The sequence below is a fragment of the Crocuta crocuta genome, unplaced genomic scaffold (genome assembly GCF_008692635.1).
Source record: "Crocuta crocuta isolate KB4526 unplaced genomic scaffold, BGI_CrCroc_1.0 scaffold197, whole genome shotgun sequence".
Lineage (NCBI taxonomy): Eukaryota > Metazoa > Chordata > Mammalia > Carnivora > Hyaenidae > Crocuta > Crocuta crocuta.
In genome coordinates this window covers 5,103,091-5,126,486 of record NW_027532002.1, presented here as the reverse complement: position 1 = coordinate 5,126,486, position 23,396 = coordinate 5,103,091, and the positions used below count along the sequence as shown (strand labels likewise).

Below are 23,396 nucleotides of genomic sequence, written 5' to 3'. Positions count from 1 at the left end.
CTCACCCTGGCTGCATATGAGAACCACCTTGGGAGACTTAAAAAAATCCCATTGCTCAGGTTGTACCCGAGATCAATTAAAATAGAGTCTACGGAGCTTAGTTTGAGACTTTTTAAAGTTTTTAAACTCTAAAGTTTTAAAAACTCTACGGAGTTTTTTAAAGCTCTTCAGATAATTCCACTGTGCCAGAATTTGAGAACGACTGTTTTGGTCTCTCCAAACGTCTCCTTCCTTATCTTCACGAAAGAAACAATAGTAATAACAGTTTGCACGCTGAAAGTGTTCTGTAAACTGGAGCCAGCTAGCCAATGTTGCTCCTATATTTTGATCACAAAAAAACTGCCTCACTGGGGAGGAGTCTTTTCTGCATCTATTAAGGCTGCTTGAGGTCTTCAGAATTATGCTTTTTTTTTTTCTCTCCGTCTCTCCTGGCCACTACATCTTGTTCTTCCTGTTGGGTCTACCATGAAGACAGAAGCTCTGAGAAATGAAAGGCATTTCACTGTTGTTGTTGTTGTTGGAGAAAGCAACTTTGTAATGCTATCATTTGAGAACTCGGAGACCGGCACAAAGAAGAGCCAACCCTGTGATGAGCCACTGTTTTCTAAATAAAACTAACACCTGGAAAAGCAAAGAATAATACCAGACAAGGAGGATTCCTGGCGTCTGACGGAGGGGAAGATAAGGGTGAGAGTTTGCCAGGCAGAGATCTAGTTTTAAAGCCTGCTTCTATCACTCCTGATTTTTTTCTTGGGCAAATCACTTTTCCCTGTAAACTCCGGGTAGGTTCCACATTTCTCCTCTGCAGCCCAAGTTTAACAATGTTGCATATTTCACAGGGCTTCTGCGAAGACTCAGCCAGACTGGGCATGTAAAGGACTTTCTACGGTGCCTGGCATAAAGCATGGCTTTGGTTCATGAGGACTTTTATTTCTATCATTGTAGTGATAGTGATCATGTCCAAGGGTAACTCCTGGAGGATAAAGTGGAACTAAAACACTGAACAGACAGAATGCCTAGAAGACTTCCAGGATAGACACTGCCATTCCTTGCAGGACTGATCTTGGGCTGGTAGTTATGGCGTTGCTCAGTCTGGAATAATCCACCCTTTTGAGATAATCTGCCTGATGTTAGTTTATGCCTCTGGATTTGTCTTCTCTCTGAACACGTTCTATCTTCTTTTTGGGGCGTCGTTTCAGATTATCTGGAGTTCCAAACCTGGTTTATGTGTCTGATTCTGATCAAGTCAGCCACATCAGCTAATCTGGCATGACTCAGTCGCATTTTGAAGGTGAGCTCATGCGAAAACATAAAATCAGCCCAAAGACTCCTCTCTATGTTAGCGGCAGCTCCATGAAGGGCTGAGTCAAGCAGGGTTCTCCCTATTCCCAAAGCAGAAACACACCCTTTAAAATTCTTAGCAGTTTGACTGAACTCGTTTTCAAAGGTGGTCTTTTCCTTAAAGGGCAAGTGGAAGATCTTAATTAGCTTCAGCAGTAAAACAGACTTGGTTCTTGTTCATTATCTAGGCTTCCCATGAGACATTTTAAAAAATGAAAGTGAAATAAAACAACCTTTTACAAACCCAAGGATTTGCTGCTTAGGGAGACCAGCAGCATGGTCTCCGACTTCTGTACTAGTCAGTGTTTGCACATCTGTTATTGCATCTGCCCCCATCCTTGGAAGGGGCCAAATTCAGTCTGTCTCTACCTCGTATGACTTGGGCGCATGATTTCAGTTCCCCATTAAACAACAGAGACGATGACACTGCAGAGAGCTGTGATGGGAAAGAAAGGAATCATGCACATGCAACAGCCAACATAGCACTGACACGTAGCAGGTGCTCCCTTGTTATCAGTTTCCATCCCTTCCTCAGATGAAGATCTTACAATTCAGGAATTAGCTGGAAGATGTGCAATTGTCAGGAAAATTCAGTGGCAGCATACTTTCTCAGTTAGGGGACACAAAAGTCTCCTCAAGACACAAAAGCATTTTACTGAGGACACACTAATAAATGTGTGTAGAAATACAATTTAGTGACATTAACCCAGCTGGAAAATTACCCTTAAATCATGCACATTAGATGGAGTGTTGTCTAAGGTGATGATCTACTCTAAAGCTCTTCAAGGTATATTTTATATTAAAACTAAAATAACAAAAGCCATTACCTACATTTTAAAAGACTCTGGCTCTCCAAAGACTTTACCTCAAGACACTGAGAATACTAAATAATCCACTGGTTCCCTGTTTTCACCTCACAGAGTAAAGAGCACGGAAGCAGGAAGCCCACTGTCTGAGACGCTATCCAGAAGGAGCTGAGGTGACATTGCACGAACCAAACCACTACCTAGCGTAGAATGATGACCGCACCAGCATTTCCAGGTCCCCGGAGGAATGTATGTCTGTAGGGAAAAGATAACCCACCTGGTTTTGTTGCCCTTCATCTGACTTGAAGCTCTTAGCTTCTACCTGCGGTTCTTAACCCTGGCTGAACATCAGATTACCTGGAGAGCTTTGAAATTGACTGATGCCCAAGCTCTACTTCCAAAAGGCTCTGAAGCCATCTATTATTTTAAGGTGGAGCCCAAACATCAGTATGTTTGTCATGTCCAGTGATTCTAATGCGTAGCCAGGTTGAGAAACACTGGCTTAGGTGCCAAGTTTGTTTTGAAAATAAGTCAGCTTATACTTAGGTATTAAGGAATACCTGGGGTAGCTGGAAGGTTCTGGTCACTGAAGCATGAGTGTCCAACCCTTCGCCATCTGCTAAGATCTGTGACAAGACGTGAAGCCATGAAAACCTACTTTGGAGAAATGTGGTGCTGGTATTACGAGAGAAGCATGGGTTTGGAACAGCACATAACTGGGTGAAGCTATTACTAGCTGTAAGATTCTAGGGAGATAAATTATTCTGGGACTCAGGTATTTTTGTGGTTGTCGTTTTTGCTTTTCTGTAAAATGGGAAGAATAGTAACTGCCTTGTATGGTGCCATGAGGATTTTAAAGGGGATGTAAATGAGAACGTATATACAGTGCTTTGTAACCTTGAAGACTCCCAGAGCGTCGTAGATATTTGATATGTGGCTACCATTATTATTACACAGCACAGGGATGAATGGCCATCACTGAGGGCCTTTTAATGGCGCCCTCCCTGATGGATTTCTTATGATAGCGTAGAAAAGTCATATAATTCCCCACACAACTAGATGTTACTACATGAAAGACCTTACCAAACAATGAAAAGATTAATGAATTTATTTGTGGACATTTGGCAGAGAAACGCCATTCTGATTTAAAAAAGACTAATTATCTAAAATATACATATCTATATCTATATGGAAATCTATATCAGCTACCTGAGGGAACCACTTTGCTGAAACTAAGTGCCATTCTAAACAAAGCAAAAGCATCTAGCCCACATTCTAAACTACTTATGCAATATGCAAATATGGATGCTTGTGTAATCACTTTGGGCAACGCCTAACCATGAACGTGAAGGGGTGCTGGAAACTGTGGCCGGGAAGGGAAGTGTGGTTTAGACAACAAACCAGGATGGAAGGAGTTTCAGTCCCTGATTTCTAATCTCGATGTAATCAGGAAAGTCAGAAGGGCACTTTTGATTCTTAAGACTCTGCATTTATTGTGCTGAGGCATAATAATTCTTGGAAATAATAATTGGAAGCCATTCTTAAACCACCGATGCCCTGGTCTTCTACAGGTTTCTTTATACTTTACCCTGCAAATCATTAATCCTGGCTACAAACCTCATGGGCATAGGGCCAGGGTGTTATGCACACTTGCATCCCCAGATCCTAGTCACGGAACTGGTAACAGTTGGTACTAAGAAATATTTAACAAATGAGTAAACTGCTCTGTATCACACTCAGTAACCTTCATAAATCTCCCATTTACTAAAGAATAAATGAATCGCTTAGGAAACACATCAGCTGGGAAAGGTGACTGGAATCTACACACCCTGATAGTTTCCCCTTATTCAGCAATGTCCTGATACCTAGGTTTGCTGCCCATTTTTGTTCCAGAAGAGGGTCAGCAAGTTCCTTAATTTCAAAGTCTCAAGTCTGAAGCCTGAACACATGTGCTTTACATAATTGCTACAACCCCAGCCCATTTCCACACTGGAATATGGAGAGGCACTGAGGCATGGTTTTCGAACCCTCTCCCTCTGACAAAGAGGTGAAAGAGGAGGGGCAGTTAAGTAAGGCAGGAAGACAGGCTCTCTTCTCTTCTATTCAAACAACGGCGGGTTATTAAATGCACTGCAGCCTGATGATTTAATGATTCATGGTCTAATGTAATAAAATTATTATTTTAATTAATAAAAAAAAGAGAATAAGAAAGTCCTCCCTCAAGGAGGAATCCTCTTCAATTTAGTTATTTGTTTTCATTTTGTTTGCCCCGGCAGGGTCAATGTATGTGAGCTGTGTGGTTTTAAAGGAGAAAAAGATTTTGGATGAAAGCTAAGTCTTTTTCTTGAGTTTTTTTTTCCCATCAATGTGTGTAGTTTTCCACATGCACATCTGAAATGGGAAGTGTGAGGCCCAGTCAGTAGCTCTGCCCCTTGTTCATACCAACAAAGGCCCAAAGAAGACTACAAAGCTACATTTCACCAGGGTTCTAGAGCTCTGAAATGCTAAAGCAAGGTATAACAAATGAGCTTTGATCAAGACCATTGTGAGAATGCAACTGCCATCCCTCAGACTGAGCTCAAGAAAAAAGAATTACAAAGAGAGCACTCACTGGAATCTTCACTTAGAAGACAGGGCAGGATCCCTCCACACCCATACCTGGGAAATTGACCTAATTTCTAGACAGAGCACAAGTGTGCAAGAAAGGTGGGTATAGTATGGACTATTTGACATCTGTCTTTATCCACTAGCAATGCAACTCAAGCAAAACACATAGGCTTGCCCTGCCTTGCTGCTGCTAACTTTGGGTGAGCTATTTACCCAACTATGCCTCAGTTTCCTGACTTGTGAAATGGAGATAATAGTACCTTCGTTAGAGGGTTGTTGTGAGGATTAAGTGAAGTAATACATGTTAAGAATCTAGCATTGTCCCTGATATTTAATAGGTCTGCAATACATACCAAAGCATTTATAGTTAAAAACCTGTATTAGGGAGATGAGAAGTTATTTTTGGAAGTTTACCACTCAATAACTTATAAAGCACATAATGTTTTGTCCTGGTAAAAAAAAAAAAAAAAAAAAGGCATAAAGTTCCTAAAATGTCTTCCGACCTCAGAGCTGGTCATTCTTTTCTGAGGAATCCTCTGGATGGACGTTTTATCCGTAGTCCCCTAGAACAGGACACAGACAATGTCATTGCGAGCCAGCTGGCATCTCAACACACACACTCTTTCTACGTCAGGCATGGAGATTAGAAGCTGAGCTGCGTCTATTGCCAACACTACCACGCACGCCAGCAGCTGCACACACAGAGAAGCAATCAGCGATCTGCATCAGCAAATGGTGACAGTACTGTACCTTTCCATCTAGGGACCACTTCAGGAAAGTGATGGGACTGAGGCACCCTGGGGAATCTGCTCAGAAGCAAGTCACTGACTAATCTCCATCATTAGCAGTCATGACTCTGAATAGTGGTGAAGCTCTGGGCCACTCCTCCAGTGAGAGCCGACATCTCCTCGGCTCTCCATCATTTACAGCTCATCATGGAGCTTGACTGGGTTCTCAAACCCCAGGGAGTGCAGTTGAAGTTGGCTCTAGAAAACAATCGGCTGTGGGTGCTACTGCTTTAAGACACAGGAGTCACTTTGCAATAGATGTGCAAAGAATCAAGATGATGTCCCCAGAAGAGTTTCCCAGTGCGGGAGCTTTAGGAGGACCCCTTTGGTAATTTTCGAAACTACACAAGCAATTCCTTAATGAAATGGTCCCTGGTTGGCTTCTGGACTGAAGCATATTACCAGCAGAACTTTCTTCATATCTGAATCAACACCCATCTCTCCCAATTTGTTAGAAAGGTAAAAAAAAAAAAACCCATCAAATTTCTCTGAAATATATGTAAAATCAAGTTTTACATGAATGAAACCAAACAAAACTGTGTTAGAAGACAACCATATATTATTCACTTAAAAGTCTTTAATATATAATACTTTGAGCAGACATAAAAGTATAGATAATGATATCATATTCCCAATACAATTTAATCAAATCTTAACATTTTGCATATCGGTTCAAAAATTTATTTATTTTTAAAAGTTTATTTATTTATTTTGAGGAGGGGGGATGGACAGAGAGAGAGGGAGAGGCAGAATCTCAAGCAGGCTCTGCTCTGCCAACACAGAGCCCAACGCGGGGATTGATCTCACAAACCAAACCATGAGATCATGACCTGTGCTGAAATCAAGAATCAGACATTTAACAGATTGAGCCACCCAGGTGCCCCAGTTGAGATTAAATATCACAAACTGACTTGAAGTACCTAGTACACTCTTCCATAATACTTCTCCTCTCCATCCCACAGAAAAAGCATCACATAGAATCTGGTATTTATTAGCCCTGTGCATATGTTCACTAAATTATTGAATTTGTATGCATCTATTAAATATCTAATATTTTAGTTTGTTTTAAAAGATAATATAAATTGTATAGATGGTATACATCTTGTTGCAACTTGCTTTTCTTGTTTGACATTATGTTAAGCTTTGTTTGTAACAGCAAAAAATGTGAAACAACTATCAACAGGAGAATAATTAAATGTCTTGTGGCTCCTTTATATAATGGACTACTATACGCATGTTAAAATTTTCCTTTGTCATATGTTAGCAAACTTTCTGTGGGTTTTTTTTCTTAAAGATGTGCACTTAAAAGCAGGATAGAGCTGGATTTTGTTTTCCTTCTCTAATCAGATAATCTCTTGTATTTTAATACCAGAGTTTAAGCCATTTGTAGTTATTGTTATTACTGATATTTTTGGACTGATTCTACTAATTTTGGTTTTGTTTTGGATTTGATTCTACTATGTAATTTCATAATCATTCTTTATTCCTTGCTTCCTTTTTTTCTGCCTTCTATTAAGTTTATACATTTTTATATTCCCCTTTTTGTTGTTGTCCAGTTTCTGACTTAGATGTTATAGGCTATATCTCAATTATTTTACTGATGATACTTTGTGTTGAAAAGTTACACAATTACAAAGTTCTACCCAGAGACAAAATAGGTCTTAGCAGTCAGTAGCTTTCTACTGAATAAACCTCCTTTCATCCATAGATTCTGTTTCTCATTTTAACACAAAAATTTGACATTATTTTTATGGTCACTAGTTACTCAAGTTTACCAACATTTTTTATTTACCTGTGTGTACACCATTAACTCTTGTATCTCACACTTTGCTTTGGGTTCATTTTTCTTCTTGGTGAAGTATATCCCTTAATCTTTCTTTTAATAAAGTCTGTGACTGATAAGTCATGTCACTGTATATGTGAAAATGTTTTCACTTTGCCATCACTCATAACTAATAATTGAGTTATTTCAGCTATTATGTTTTGGTTTATTTTCCCACAACACATGGGAGAATCATTTTCATTGTCCTCTGGCATCTACTATTATGAATGCAAATTTTGCTAGTTGGTGGTCATTCTATTATAGACAACCTGCCTGCAGTCTCCTTGAATATAACCAGCTTTTCATGGCATTTAAGATTTTTCAATTCTTGAGGCAATTTTGGGAAATCTCATACAATATCTTTAGATACACATTTGGTTTTATTTAGGTATGGCAAGTAAGGTACATTTTCCACCTGAATTGAATCTTTCAAAACATTTAACTATCTTCTATGCTCTTTCATTTCTTAATAAGATATAATTCATATACCATAAAATTCGTCATTCAAAGTGTACAGTTCAGTTAGCATATTCACAAGGTTGTGCACACATCAACAATATCTAATTCCAAAACATTGCCATCACTACTAAAAGAAATCCCATACTCTTTTTTTTAAAACATTTTTAAAATATATTTTATTTATTTCTAGGAGAGAGAGAGAGAGAGACAGCGTGAGCAGGGGAGGGTCAGAGAGAGAGGGAGTCACGGACTGAAACAGGCTCCAGGCTCTGAGCTGGCAGTCAGCACAGAGCCCGACGTGGGGCTTGAACCCACGAACCGCGAGATCATGACCTAAGCAAAAGTCAGATGCTTAACCGACTAAGCCACCCAGGGGCCCCAGAAATCCCATACTCTTGAGAATTCACGCCCCATTTTTCTCTCTCCCCAAATTTCTAGCAATCCCTAATCTTTTTTCTCTTTCTATAGATAAGCCTATTCTGGATATTTCACATAAACAGAATCCTATAATGCATAGCCTTTTGTCCTCTGACATCTACTAGCAATTTCACCTATTTCTTTCACTTAGCAAAATGTTTCTAAGGTTTATCCTTGTTGTAGAATGTATCAATACTTTCTATTATATGGATATACCACAGTTGGGATTTTTAAAACTTTTATTTATTTTTGAGAGAGAGAGAGAGTGCAAGCAGGGGAGAGGCAGAGAGAGAGGGAGACACAGAATCTGAAGCAGGCTCCAGGCTCTGAGCTGTCAGCATGGAGCGCAACGCGGGGCTCAAACCCATCAACCATGAGATCAGGATCTGAGCCAAAGTTAGATGCTTAACTGAGTCACCCAGGTGCTCCAACATCTAGTTTATATATTCATCACTTGAACATTTAGTTTCTCTCCACTTTTAGCTATTATGAATAATAACGCTATGAATATTTGTGAACAAGTTTTTGTGTAAATGTATCTTTTCAGTTCTCTTGGGAATACAGCTAGGCATGGAATTGCTGTGTCTTATGGTCACTGTATGTTTAACTTTTTAAGAAACTACCAAACTGTTTTCCAAAGTGGCTTCACCATTTTACATTCCCACCAGCAATGTACAAGGCTGGTAATTTCTACACATCATCATTAACTTGCTATTATTGTCGCAATTTTAGTCCCTATAGAGTAGTATCTCAATGTGGTTTTGATTTGCATTTCTCTAATGACTGAACATGCTGAGCATCTTTTCATGTTCCATTTGTATATCTTTTATGTCCTCCTACTAATTGGGCTATTTATCTTTTTATTGTTGAGTTGTAAAAATTCTTTATATATACTGGACACTGGACCCTTATCAGGTATATGATTTTCAAATATTTTTTTTCCATTATGTAGATTTGTCTTTCCACTTTCTTCATAGTGTCCCTTGAAGCACACAAGTTTTTGGTTTGAAAAAAGCTATATTATATATTTTTGGGGGGGGTTAGGTGTCATAACTAAGAAACCACTGCCTAATCCAAGGTTGTAAGGATTTATCCCTATGACTTCTTCTAAAAGTCTTATGGTTCATGTTCTTTCACTTCTGATATGGTTCCTGCCCTAAACTGTGTTTGGTATCAAGTCTTAAGGACTAACTTCCAATATTAATTCTCTTTTCATCTGTGCTCCACATTGAGTTTTTCTTTCTCTTTTTAAATTCCAGTGACTATGTGTTTGTTTGTTTTTTTAAATTTCAGATTCTGAATTGCTTCTTTTGCATATCTCTGTTCTTATATTTTTCCCCACACACAATTTTATTTTATTGTTTTTCAAGGATTATTATCCTTCTGTTTAGCTTTTTGAGTATCCTTAAACATGATATTTTAATTTATTTTATTTTATTAGAGAGAAAGGGGGAGGGGCAGAGAGAGAGAAAAAGAGAGAGACGCTTAAGCAGGCTCCACCCTCAGTGCATAGCTTAATGTGAGACTCAATCCCAGGACTCTGAGATCATGGCCTAAGCCAAAATCAAGAGTCAGATGCTCAACCAACTGAGCCACCCAAGCACCCTTAAATATGATATCTTAAATTGCTTGAAAGTTTACACTAGGAGTTTGTGGTAGAGGCTTTTGAGGCCAGGGAGGCAGCATGTGGTATTCCTGACGTTGGACTAAGTAGTAGTCTGGTCACCGTAACAAGTGAGGTGAAGGGTGTCAGCTGGATATTGATGGTTAATTCTGTCAAATGTTTTGAGAACTCCAGTTCTGACCACTTGGAATTGTCAGAACTCAGAGCCCACAACACACAATTTAGGACGGTTCAAACTGCCACACAAAGGCCAATGACAAGGTGGCTGCGACACTGGCTCATAAGCCTTGGAAAGCTAGCAGGCCAGCAACAGGCCCCCAGCACAGGAGGCGGGAACCAGGTCCACTCTGCATATGACTGTGGATGTCCAGAATGATGCCAGAGGTGTCACGTGACCTAGGCATGATATAACCTCACAGAGAAAAGCAAACACCATCACAACACACGGAGTTGCTTGATTAGGAGCTGTTTCCCCACCTAATGTCTCCAGTCCTAAATGCACCAACACTACAAGCGGGAACAAGATGAAAGAGGCTTCCAGAGACAACAGAAACAAAGTGAGTACAGTTAGTGCAAATTCAAATTTGAAAATGAGTCTTTTTCTGAAGGCAGTTGCTTTCTCAATAGTCATAAATGAAACTGGACAGTTCTCACTCACACACCCATTTACCCAGTCTCATAAACATTAATGAGCACCCAAAGTGTGCTTGTCACCTTGAAAGGCACTGAGATAGTAAAAAACACAGTCCCCACTCTTGGAAAAGCCACCTATCAATGAGTAAAGGCATTTACAAGCAAATCATTGTTAAATCAGTATTAATTATACCTAGATGATTTAGAAGGACCACTGAGAGGAATTATCCCAGAGGAGAAAAGGGTATAAAGAGTGTTCCAGGAAGAGTGATGATGGAAGAATGTTCAAGGGCTACTCAGTGGACACGGAGTCCAGTTTTTAGACTGTGGTAGGGAAGCTACAGGGAAGCTGAGGTTGAAAAAGCTTGGAATAGATTGGTAAAAGGCAAACAGACCACTACAAGTATAAAATAATATTACCTTTCTGGAAATCACTTTGACAAATAATATGTCAAGAACCTAAATATGTACATATTCTTTAAGCTAGTAAATCCTACCTGAAGAAATTCACACTTACAGACTCAGAAGATTTAGGTACAAGAATATGAGATATTTATAAAAACAAAAATAACATAAGAGCCAAATTTATCAATGAATATATAAATAAATTGTGGTATAATATGAAATACAAGTCAGTCACTGATATATTATTTAATATTTAATAACATGGGGGAAATATAATGTAATAGTAAATTTTAAAAGGGAAGAAACAAAATTCTATGTAGAATATAATTCAAATCTAGGAAAAGTATCTAATAAAGACTGGAAGGAGGGGCAATCTTGGTTAGCTCTCATGCTAGCATTATTAGCATTTTTCCTTCTTTAATTTTTTATTATTTTTCAAATTTTTCAATGTCCATGTTAACCTTTTATGACCTCTACTTCCTCCCAAACATGTTCTTCCAAATTTCACTTATAAAAATTTAATTGTGGTAGAGAATGTAAGCCTACTCATGGAGACAGAATGACCAGTAGGTGCCCCTCATGTTACATAGTAATTACACGGGCTCATCATGAATGCTTAAAATTTTCTGGTAACTGTTGGATGGTATCTGATACAGACCGTACATGACTTTCATATTTCTCACTAGTAGAGATTAGCTATGAGTCAGTCAGTAGTATGCTAAATTTTCCAGCATTATATCTAATCCTTATCATCATGTAGACAAAAGAGAAACAGAGTTCCAAGAAGTTGAATAAGCGTAGTGAGCTTGCACGATTTGAACAAGGCAAGGCTGGGATTTGAACCCAAGCCTCTCACAAAGGCTCACACTCCCTTCCCTGTACCATTTGCCTCTCAAAGAAGATCTTCCATAGCATGTCCAAATGAACATCAAGGAAGAACAAGATTCTACTCTTTCCATCAAGATTCTACTCTTTCCATCAGTGAGCAGGAAAGATTATAAACCAAATATGTGTACATAATGTGTATTCCTGAAGCAATTTTACAAATGTTGATGACAGAGGCAAAGCTCTCTGATAATGTGAGGTAGGCTAGATAGATAAGGGGCCAGATTCCCAGTTTGCCGACCATCAAAATCAACTCCTGAGAAACCAGTCTTTTCTGTTCCCTGTGATTGCTAAGGTTACAGTGCAGTGCCATCTACTCACCTGGCAAGGTAAGGCGACTTGCAGAGCTAGTGCTTGGGGCTGGTGAGCCATGGGAGCGCTTCTTGGTGCCTGGGAAGAGGAGAAAAAAACGGTAAGGAGAAGTAGGATTGTGGACAGACTTGTCAGACAGGTAAATGCTCATCTGAAACATTATCAAATAATCCAAACATCTGCATCTGAAACAACGTTTAGGAGAAGGTTGGGTGAGGTTGTGGGAACAGCATGTATTCCATGGTCCGGATGAGCCAGGAGCTTAGCCTTTACCTCTGAGCGTGTGATGGTTCTTATTCTCCTGGTTGACAGGTTGCACTTTGGAACCACCAGGGAAGTTTTCTAAAAATACAGCTGCCTGAGCGCCACCCCCAGAGATTCTATTTTCACTGTACTAGAGTGGAACTCTGGCATCAGTATTTTTAAGCCCCCCAGATGATTTTATGTGCATCCAGGTTGGAGAACTCCTGCTGTAGAAGGGAAAGTTCTAGATTTAGAATCGAGGAATCAGGAGTTTGTCCCCAGAGACTTTATAGGCTATTGAACCTCAAGCAATTAACTTGGTTTTTCTGCAGCTCAGGTCTTCATCTGCAAAATGAAGGAAATAACAATGATGTCAAAGTGTTCTGGCGAGTATGAAAGGGACTACGGTGGGTGTGCACGTGCGCAGGAGACCATACTAATGCTCGGCTAGCGGGGTCCTAGTGGGGTCCGTGAGCTCCCCATAGCTGGCATCAAAACTTCCATGAGGATAGGGGCGTCTGGGTAGCTCAGTCAGTTAAGCATCAGACTCTTGATTTCAACTCAGGTCATGATCTCATAGGTCGTGGGTTTGAGCTCCACATTGGGCCTGAGCTGATAGTGCAGAGCTTGCTTAGGAATCTCTCTCTCCCTCTCTCTCTGCCCCTCCCCTGCTCCCTCCCCTGCTCGCGGCGTGCGCACGCTCTCTCTCTCTCTCTCTCTCTCTCTCAAAATAAAGAAATGAACCAACAACAAAAAACCTCCCACTGGGAAAGGGATTATCTATCTTTGTTCATATGAACTGTTTCATGGGCCACGAGGGAATGACAAGGGAGACCCCAGGGTGAGGATCAGGAAGGAGAGAGAAAACAAAGGGAGGGCTGAGTTGTTGTGCAAAAGAGCATTTACATAAATGCATAAATAAGTATGTGTGTGTATGCGTATATACACACACATGTATATATACATTTTATTATATATATACATATGCACACAGACACGCATAGATATATACACTCACATATATTGTATATACAAATTTATTCACTCATTCATTCCTCTCTTTATTTTGTCATCCAGAGTGGGACAAAAGAGGCCTGGACATCGGAACCCAGCAACATGGCAGATGCCTGGAGTCTGGGTTGGCAGATGTGCGAGAGAATTGTTAAACAGAAGATATACATGATTCACTGTTATTTCTGTTACAAGTCCCTGAACCTAGTCCAGCTTTTTGTGAAGTTTACTTTACACACAGAGGCCTGGTGTGTACAGAGGTTGTGTTCATTGAGAAATTGCTGTCTGAGTCAACACAGTTGACTTCTCAGCAGAGGAAGCAGGAATTTGGGGCCACAAGTGAGCAGATAACTTCCCCACCCGGGAATTGAAGGTGAGATGTGGAGAAATAAACTTGGAATGGTGTCTGAAACTAGTTTCACTTTAGTATTTTTTTTAAATTTTCTTAATGTTTATTTTTGAGAGAGAGAGAGAGAATGTGTGTGAGCAGGGGCAGGGGAGGGGCAGAGAGACACACACACACACATACATGGGCTCCAGGCTCCGTGCTGTCAGCACAGAGCCCGATGCGGGGCTCAAACCCGTGAACTGTGCAATCACGACCTGAGCAGGTCTGACGCTTAACCGACTGAGCCACCCAGGCACCCCAGTTTCACAGGGTACTACCCTTGACATTCTGTGTTATTGTTAATTGTTATTATTACTGGCAGTGGTGGGGGTAAGAGTATCAATAGGAGGAGGAGGAGCTACAGTCAAAATAGAAAACACAAAATGAATCCAAATACCACAGAAACTGTTAATCTGCAAGAGGTGAAAGAACATGCATCTGGCAGAACTTTATGTCCCCGTTGGTCAGGTCTCCTAGATGGCCTGAATATCAGAGTTGGCAGGGAACTCAGAGGGCCCGACCCTGGCTATTTAATCACCCGAACGGTGATTTAGAATTCCCTGAGGTAATTTTTATAAATATGGCATCGAGGGCCCTTTCCTGAGCCTACTAAAGTGACATGCCTAGGGACTGGAGCTAGAAGTTTGCAGGTCAACAAGTTACCCAGGTGAGTCTAATGACCATCGGTAGCATGAGGTGTCTGAGACACCCCGAGGTGAAAAGACTGGCACAAAGTGATACTCTGGGTCAGGGCCAGGGCTGCCTCATTGCACAGCACCACTGCATCCTATGCAAAGGCTGGTGGGCCTGTGTGTGGCAAATCAGCCCTGATCAGGGATGCTACTGGGATGCTAATCCATGCCTCTAACCTTCTGGTCCACAGCCGCTTCTGATCCACCAGAAATGCCTCTGTGTCCCACTGAATCTGCATCTACACCAGGACGCCAATGAGTCAAAGCATCTATCCCTCCACTCACAAAACACCTTACTTGTCTCACTGTCCCTCTATGATAGGGTTCACAAAAGCAGTGCAACCCCCCGGGCTGTAGGAGCGGCTGTCCTGTGCATAGTAGGATGTTTAGCAGCATCCCTGGCCTCTACCACTAGGTGTCAATAGCACCTGACTGTGATGATCATCAAAAATGACCTCCCAACAATGACAAATGTTCCCTAGGAGCAAAACTGCCCTCAATTGAGAACCATTGCTTTAGGATGGAGGCTGGGTTCAGACTTTTTATTCAGAGTGGCAACTCACAATTTGACCGCTTGGTCATTTGTAATAGTCACTGTTTGCACATCAAGCGGTTTACTGTGTTCTAGGCACCATATTAGCTATAAATAATTAAATGTACATTAGTTATCTTTTCTGATACTAACCCTCTGATGATAATTCCCATTTTATGGAATTCGGAGACAAAAGGAGTTTAAGTCATTTGCACAAAGCCACTGAGTGAGGCAATATTTAACCCAAGATCCTTCAGAGTTCAAACCTAGAGAAACTTTTCCCCGTGCCTCTTGTTTTTTGATCAACCCATTCATTATCCAGGCTCCCTTCAAGTGCGGTCATACTAAATTTGCCTAAGGAAAACAAAAACCGAAACTGTGATTTTAACAAAAAGGAAAAACAGAACCCGAGTTTCAGGCTCAACCAAGGTGAGCCAGTATTTCCAGAAGGGCCTGGAAATTTCACAACTGCCCCAGGTGATTCTGATCATCATGAAGCCTTGGAAAACTTTGTGTGATAGAAACTTCCTTGCTCTTGTCTCACTACTGGAAAATATGGCTCTCTGCTTTCCGTGGATACTCTTGTGAACTTGTCAGATCAAACATAATGTTGCCTATGTGAGCCCTTGAAAACCTGCAAGGCGCTGAATGATAAGCCTTCAGTGTTATACCTGTAGAAACACTCACTAGTATTATGTAATTTCATACAAATCTTGGTGAAACTAAAAAAAAAAATCACTTACTGTGATTTTTTTAAAACCCTGCAGTTTTATGGCTTTTCCTTGAGACAACTTTTCATCCCCTTGGTATGTTCTTTGCAGATAATGAGTGAGATGGGGACCTCTGGGAGCCCTGGGTCAGTGGAAAAGTAGAACTGCAAGCCCTCTAGACATGAAGTTATTTTTCCCATATGCTGGATGAAATGCCCAATATACTAGGAAAAGGGAGAAATCATCCACATCTCTCCTAATCATAAGTCACAAACAGGTATCAGGTGGAAACACAAACTGTTTTGTGATTTCTCCAGTCCGTCATGGACCATTGCGGATGGTTAGGTTCTGAGTCAACCTCCCACTGGCTCCCTGTTAACTGGGATTGTGTTCCTGAAATCATTTTCCATTCCACAGCCACCAAATTACCTATCACTTTCCTCACAGTTCGGTTGGTGGGAATAACACTCAACTTACGTAAGTTTCATTTTCTAAAACTCCACCCCTCCTTTGCTCCAATTCCCAGAGAAAACACCAGAAATGGAGCTGGAAGACCTAGGTCTGGACCAGCTTCCAAATTGTGCCCTACTGTTTCATGCCAGCACAACACCTTGGGACCCGTATAACGCTCTCTAGGATTTATTGTAGAAATCTACTTGGGAATGCTGCTCTGCGAGTGACTCAGAATTCACTCTGTCAGAGCTTTTCCATCCTGACTACACATTAGGATCACCTGGGGAGTTGTAAAGAAACTATGCTAATACTCAGGCACTTCCTCCAGAAATGCTGTTGAATCGTCTGGGGTGGAGCCCAGGCATGGGCACGTTTCAAGTTCCCCGCTAAGCCCACTCTGCAGCCAGGAATGAGAACACACACTCAGTGCGTTCCTATAGAAGATATTTCTCTCAGCCATCAGGCGAAGCGTTCTTTCTTATGAACAACTGGTGTGCTTTATCCTCATGAATGATGGGAATCTTGTAAATGGTTTCTTTTCATTTTTATTTAGGTTTCCAGGAAACTCAGGTCCAATTTATGACATAATGCTGGGAACTGGGGAGGCCTAGTCAGCCTGCATGACCGCATACTGACATTTGTCCTGGTTTGCTCCATCTACTCTAGCTACTTTTTGCCTCTGGTTTTATTTTGCTTTCCTTAAGTCTTAAAAACAAGTTGATTAAATTTATGATTTGAGAATTCCAAGATATTTTATAAATGAAGCGGGTAAAAATGAAAACATGAATAAACATCAACATCAGGGCTGACATCGCCAAGCCTTACGTTCCTCATCTAAAAATTTAAAAACATCGATTTCGAGAGAGAATTGTGGGGATCAAGTAACAGTACACATGTGAAGTGCTTAGCAAACTGGGGCAGTGCAATACCGTGTTTATTTTTGTTTATATTCGAAAGAAAGGGGTGTGTGCTTGTGTGTGTGTAAAGTAGCTAATATGTCATCTTTGGAAGATAAGCATTTTAAGGTCACAGATTACACCGTCCTTGACCCACGGCATGTGAATGTTCAAAGAGTAAACGACCCAGTCAGTCAGCTCGGGGCAGAAATGTCATCACTACAGCTTGTGTGACTGGAAGGATCTTTTGACAAACGAATAGCTTTCAGATATTTCAAATTAATGTCCTTCATTGGTTCAGCTAAAGGGCAATGAATCCAATTCATCAAGAGTCTGGAGAAGAAGACACTGATGAAAGTGACAGCCAACCTTGGGGCAGATACACACACCTAAGGCTCAGGACGAGAGGTTAGCAGTAAACCCCAGTGATACGCAGTTTGATGTTAAACATTCCCCTCCTGCAAAATAGGGTGAGCATGGCCATGCCTGCTGGAAAGGGTGTTTTAAGAGCTCTTGAGATCAAGCGTTATCATTAGTAGTAACGGATGCAACAACAGCAATGTTGTTACAACACAAGCAGATGGATCCCATGGGCAGGGGTGGGTGCTGAAAGACGGAAGTAGGAAAAACGCCTATCAGCCTACAGGGCATTCTCAATCCCTTTCTTTTAGCATTTAATACAATGTCTGCCTTTGTGATACGCACAACCTCTGATCTCTTTTGCTAAGCACATCCACTGACACCCTCTCTGTGTTTTACCCGATTCGAGGTTCGGCAGAGGGCAATAAGCCGTTGCCCGAGGCCTCAGAATAGATGGCCACTTTTGCCTCTTCCCATCAAGAGAAGTCCACATTCTGCTCAGGGCTGTGGCCTCACTGAAGAAGTCTGCATTGCTTCAAACCCACCCGTACCTCCCAAAGAGTTGTTTTCCAATAGCATAAATTAGAGCTGCATAGTCACAGTTTAATAACATTTATTTTTCTCCCCCAACCAACCACCATCAGTACAATGCCTGCTCTGTAACTTGATCTCTGTTCATCACAAAGAACAGTGACCAAAAACACAAGAGCTACTCAGATACGCAACACTGTATGCTATTTAAATATGGCTGTTTTAATATTTGAATATGCCTTGGAATCGGGCCTGCAAATGGCGAGTCAAACAAATGTTCATAGCCCTTGACCCAGCAACTATGCATCTAGAAATTCATCCAATGCAGATATTAAAAAATGTGATAAAGCCTAGGTACAAAGAACTCCTTTGTTATGTTATTTACAATTTCAAAAAATAAAAATAAAATAAAAACATGTAACTTAATTGTCCAACAGCAGAGTTGGTTAAGTAAACTGTGCTAAGCCATGAAATGAAATATAATGTTGCTACTGAAATTATATTAATTAAGAGGGTTTTTTTTTTTTAATGGGACAACGCTGATAATCCAATGTTACTTGAACAAGCCATAATACAAAAGTAAATATACTACACTCTATGGCCTCAATTGGGTAAACCACATAGCAAAAACCAGAAGGAAATGAGGAAAAGTGTGACAGTGAATAATTGTAGGATAGGGCATTACAAGTGAATTTAATTTCCTTATAGTTTTCTATATTTTTTAAATGAGTAAATTCTGCTCTTACTTTCAGAAAAAAATTTTTTTAAATGTGTTTCAATGCACAGCAAAGAGCCACTTTGGATGAACATCACAACCTCCTTTGTTAAAGTAATAACCCAGTGGAGTCACTATGCAGGAACAACTCATGGAGGTGGCCCAGATAAGAGGGTGGTGTCTGTGTAATATCCTCGCCCCCAGGGAAGTCCCTCTTAGTGGCTGGTTTGAAGGAGGCAGGCTCAGTGTCACCCTGTATGTAAACCACTAGTATGCCCACAAACAGGGGTGATGACTATTCCCTAGTCAGACTCCTGATGTTCACTGCTGGAGAAAAAGAAAATCGTGCCAGGTAAGCTTTTCCAGAGAAAAGGAAGGAAAAAACAAGTATGGAATCTGAAAACTGGCATCATGGGATTGTAAAACCATGCCATCGTACCTGGAAGAAAACTGAACATATGGAAGCCAGCTTAATTCAATGAATGCTGACATTTCTTGTGCCCTGAGGAGATTCTGATAACCCATGCACCTCACTCCTCGAAAAAGGTTATGAGATGTGATGCACTGTGTATATCTCCCAATGTGCAGGCAAAGGCACTTGGTACCTGGGTGTTATGTGCTGTTCGGAGGAATACAAAAGAGACAGATGACTGAGTGAGTTTGGACAGCCCCATATCTGGGACAGAACACAGACAACAACAAAAATCAAAAGAAAGAAAAAACAGCATTTCATTTTTGAAATTCCAACCGAGAGATGAACTCATTGCTTTTATTTGGTAATCGGAAGAACATACAAGTACTTATTCACTACTAGATGATGGGGGAAATTATACATTGACAGACTGTAGGCCTCATCTATGAAATAAAGATTTACAATAAACACATCTTTAATTCATTGAGAGCAGTTTAGCATTTCTGTTTTATATGAATCTTTATGAATTAGTTTTGCATTTGGAGATGTGATGCTATGGCATTTGAATAGTTTGTTTTAGTACAAACCAGCATCATAGGGAACAAAACACTCTTCTTTAGGGAACAAAATACGCAAACCGCAACTTGCATTTTATCTGTTAGAAACATTTTTTACATCACAGAAGTACGTTCTCTCATCGCCACAAAATAAAGACAAGTCCATGTTACCATCTTCCTTTTTGAAAGAGCATTCTCAGAACACATCCAGAGATCTCTTCCTCAACCCTCCCAACAGCTACTTATTTGGCACGATTTGGATGGGAGTTTGGGGCTTTGGTTCTGCTTGCCTCCCTCTTCTGAGTCTTGTTAGACATTGTTGGTATTAATCTAGACATCTCCCACAAATCCAGCTGAACAGCAGCAAAATCTAAGGCTGAGGAGGTGAGCTGAGTCATGCATTCACTATGGCCAGTGCCCATATCAGGAGAGAGTCTACAAACCCACGGTAAGGGCATGGCATCCTAAGGAGAAAAACCCTGTGAGAGCAAAGCATACTCTACACTGAGGGAAGATAACGGCATCACATTAGCCTCAAAGTGCCTCCCCTTGCTATGGGTAACTGGTCTCCCATGAGAACTCCCTTTACCCTGCTTCCTTCCCCTAGTCTGTTCCCTACTCCCCACCTACCTACCTCACCCTTGGCACCCAACATTTCCTCATATTCATTATACTGGAACAAGATGGTTTCCGCCCCCATTATTTTGCGTTTCCGTGTGGCTAAAATGAAACTACAAGCAGAATGGATCGCCTGGACAGAGGCAAAAGGAGGAATTTATGAAAGGTAGAAAAATGAGAGATGAAAAGAAGGCAAAGGTAAAAGAATTGTATGAAAAAGGGAGAAGACTCTTAAATCAGGTAGGGGGAGGAATCTGGCTGTACAGTGGGCACCGGAGCTGATAAAAACCTAACTGAGCTCTACAGATGAAAATAGCAAATATTTTTAAAAACTTTGTACAGCATATAAAATTGTATAAAAATATCATCAAAGCAAGAAAAAAAGAAAATGTATATTCTACAGTTCTAGCTCTAGAATCAGTTACGGGACAATACTTATGGCTGTATATTTTTACTATATATATCTAAGTATATCAGTGCGTGACTATATCTCGGTACCATCGCACATATAGCCATTCAAAGACAAGGACACTAGTATACAAACACATATCCCAAGATAGATCATGACAGAGAAGCAAAGACTATACACCACTGAGCCTCAGGGCAATCTATTTAAAAGTCAGTCCATAGCTACTGGGTTTTAATGGGTTTTATTGTAAGTGAATTATCCTGCACCATAACCTGACAAAGAAATGCTTCTGGAGGTTCAGAAGCCAGCTCCTACGAAGATACATGCATGAAGTTCAGGGATCATGGCTGAAGCTGACCAAAGATGAGGGCCGCCATGATGGTACTGAACGGCCTGCTCCAGAGAGCATTTACCTCCCAAGGGAGGTTGAGTAACTGTGCCCTGAGTGAGCTGAAAGGGACCACATACCACCCCCTGCTTCTTCTGGCTCAGTGGATAACAATGTGGCCTGGAACTAAGTGCATTTAGTGAAGCCAGCCTTTGCCAGTATTGATCCACTTCCACTTCGGATCAGAAACCATAATAAATGTAAATTCATCTTAAATACACCTGCAATATTTCCATGGAAAATGGGTGAGGTGGTTGTGGGGATTTGTTAAAATAACCAGAAACTAAGAATGTTTAAATTGACGTTTATAAATTTTCCAGTCCAGGTCTTCCACGTATACCCACCTTGTTTAATGTAAAAACAAGATGTTCTTTCAATGAAACAATTCTTGATTACTGCGGACTTTCCTGGAGAAGGACCTAGTCTTTTACAAATGTCTAGGGGATTTACAAATGAGAATATCCAGAGGACTACTTCCCATTTTTCTAATCTCTCTGAAGCCAAATTAACTTAACTCTGTCAAAGGTCCTAGGCGGCTCTATTACCCTTCTAATTCTAGTGTCATCTCGATGCTCAGAGTCTTGACAAGAGGAAATCTTTAACAACTGAAATCTGGTCTTGGCAGGTAATGTGTCCCTGGTTCTCAGAGGGATGTTTCATAGAAATATTGTGCTGTTCATTACATTTTCTTCATTAAGTTCATTTTCTAAGTGATAATGAGGCCTTTAATGATGGAGCACTGTTGATGAATCACAAGTATTACTTTCCATTTATTCACACATAAGATCCAATATAACATCATTACAGCAACATTATGCTCTTTAGTGTCCAATTTTGCTATGGTTCGGTGCTGTGCCAACCAGAATATCAGCAGAGCAAAACTGGGCAAAGATTCCCCGCCCTGAACATACAGAATCTCCTATTTGCTACCACAGAGTACATTTTGGATTTTAGATATTTCAACTTGGATTATAAATATGAATCCACTGGTATTTCATATAGATTGGTGTCATCATCCCTTTTAAGAGGACAATTTCAGAGAAATCCTGTTTTTTTATGTTTCTTAAATCCTAGCGCCATAGAGAAGTTTTTGGTTTTTTATTTTTTCACAAACTTGGCTCTGACAATTTTCCCCCAAACTACCTGCAATTTCCTACCCCTTATGATAAGCTATTTGTGTCACTAGGTTATGTTTGCATATACTTAGAAATTAAGCCTTTAGTGATATGCTTGGCATATAGGAGATGCGGAATACATTTTCAGGTAAATCTGAACTTGTTTGCATGCACAGGTGGATAGTGGAATGCAGCTGGCAGTTGTGTGTGCACTTCTTAAATGCTGACTGTGTGACGGGCCCTTTGGGGACCAGCTGCTGCAACTCTTGTTGGGATATGTGGGAATCTCAGAATCGGAACAAAGTTTCCAATTGGAAAACAAAACAAAAACATTGCCTGGATTCTTTAAATGCCCTTTATTTGGGACATAATACTGCATACATAGGCTGTAATATCAGAATCTTCTCTATCTCATTATGAGAAAAAGATTTAGTGCTTTTTTTCCTTTTGTTTTCCCCCATACTCTATGGGGGACACTATGAAATCATTTCTAACATGTAAGTCTCTGCTCAATGATTAAGAATAGAAGAAAATATATATTCTATCTATCTATCTATCTATCTATCTATCTATCTATCTATCTATCTATCTACCTACCTACCTATCATTCATCTATCTATCTATCTATCTATCTATCTATCTACCTATCATCTAAAGAAAAGTGATCCATGACAGAAGTGATACTAAAAGACCAGTATTCTTACTCCCAAAATATGGATTACAAAATTGGTCTCCATTTTTTGTCTACATTCGTCTTACATCCTGTAATGATGTGGCTCTTTACTTTCACTTTTCAAATTTACTAAAGGCGTGGTTCTAGGTGGAAAATATAATACAATGGCTTTAATTCAGCAAATGAAATACATTCCATTGTTCTTTAGCTCTCAGGTGTTTAGACACTATTTTACTGTTTAAGTATATTAGGTCCTTAATGGAATCTTGTCAGATGTTTTCAATAGTTTTTAAGAGCTCCAAGAATGAAAGGGACAACAGAAGAATATCCATTTGGATTTAATGGGTTAGAAATGAGTCACTTGCCTGCTTCCATAAGTTATTAGGGCTCATAACTAAGAAAGGTTGGCATGAATACAAGATGGAATAAATATCTCCCTAAGGATGGATCATTATGCCACCAAAACATACCACATTATCAAAACCTGGATGTGGACCATTTGGTGACATGGGGACCCAAACTCTAGGGATCACCTACATTGGAAAGTGTTCCACCCAGGGATATATAGAAATTATGTTTTGTCAATGGTGGAAA

The 23,396-nt window shown here is 40.3% G+C and overlaps 1 protein-coding gene across 2 annotated transcripts in view; it reads right to left on the bottom strand.

Moving 5' to 3' along the window:
* The window catches only part of PDE1C (phosphodiesterase 1C), a 521,098-nt gene that overhangs the window by 5,761 nt on the left and 491,941 nt on the right, over nt 1-23,396 (bottom strand). For both annotated transcript variants that reach the window (XM_077775344.1, XM_077775345.1), the window contains one exon: nt 12,109-12,177. In XM_077775344.1, coding sequence (XP_077631470.1) covers nt 12,109-12,177 — 69 coding nt within the window. The remainder of the gene's footprint in view (nt 1-12,108; nt 12,178-23,396) is intronic.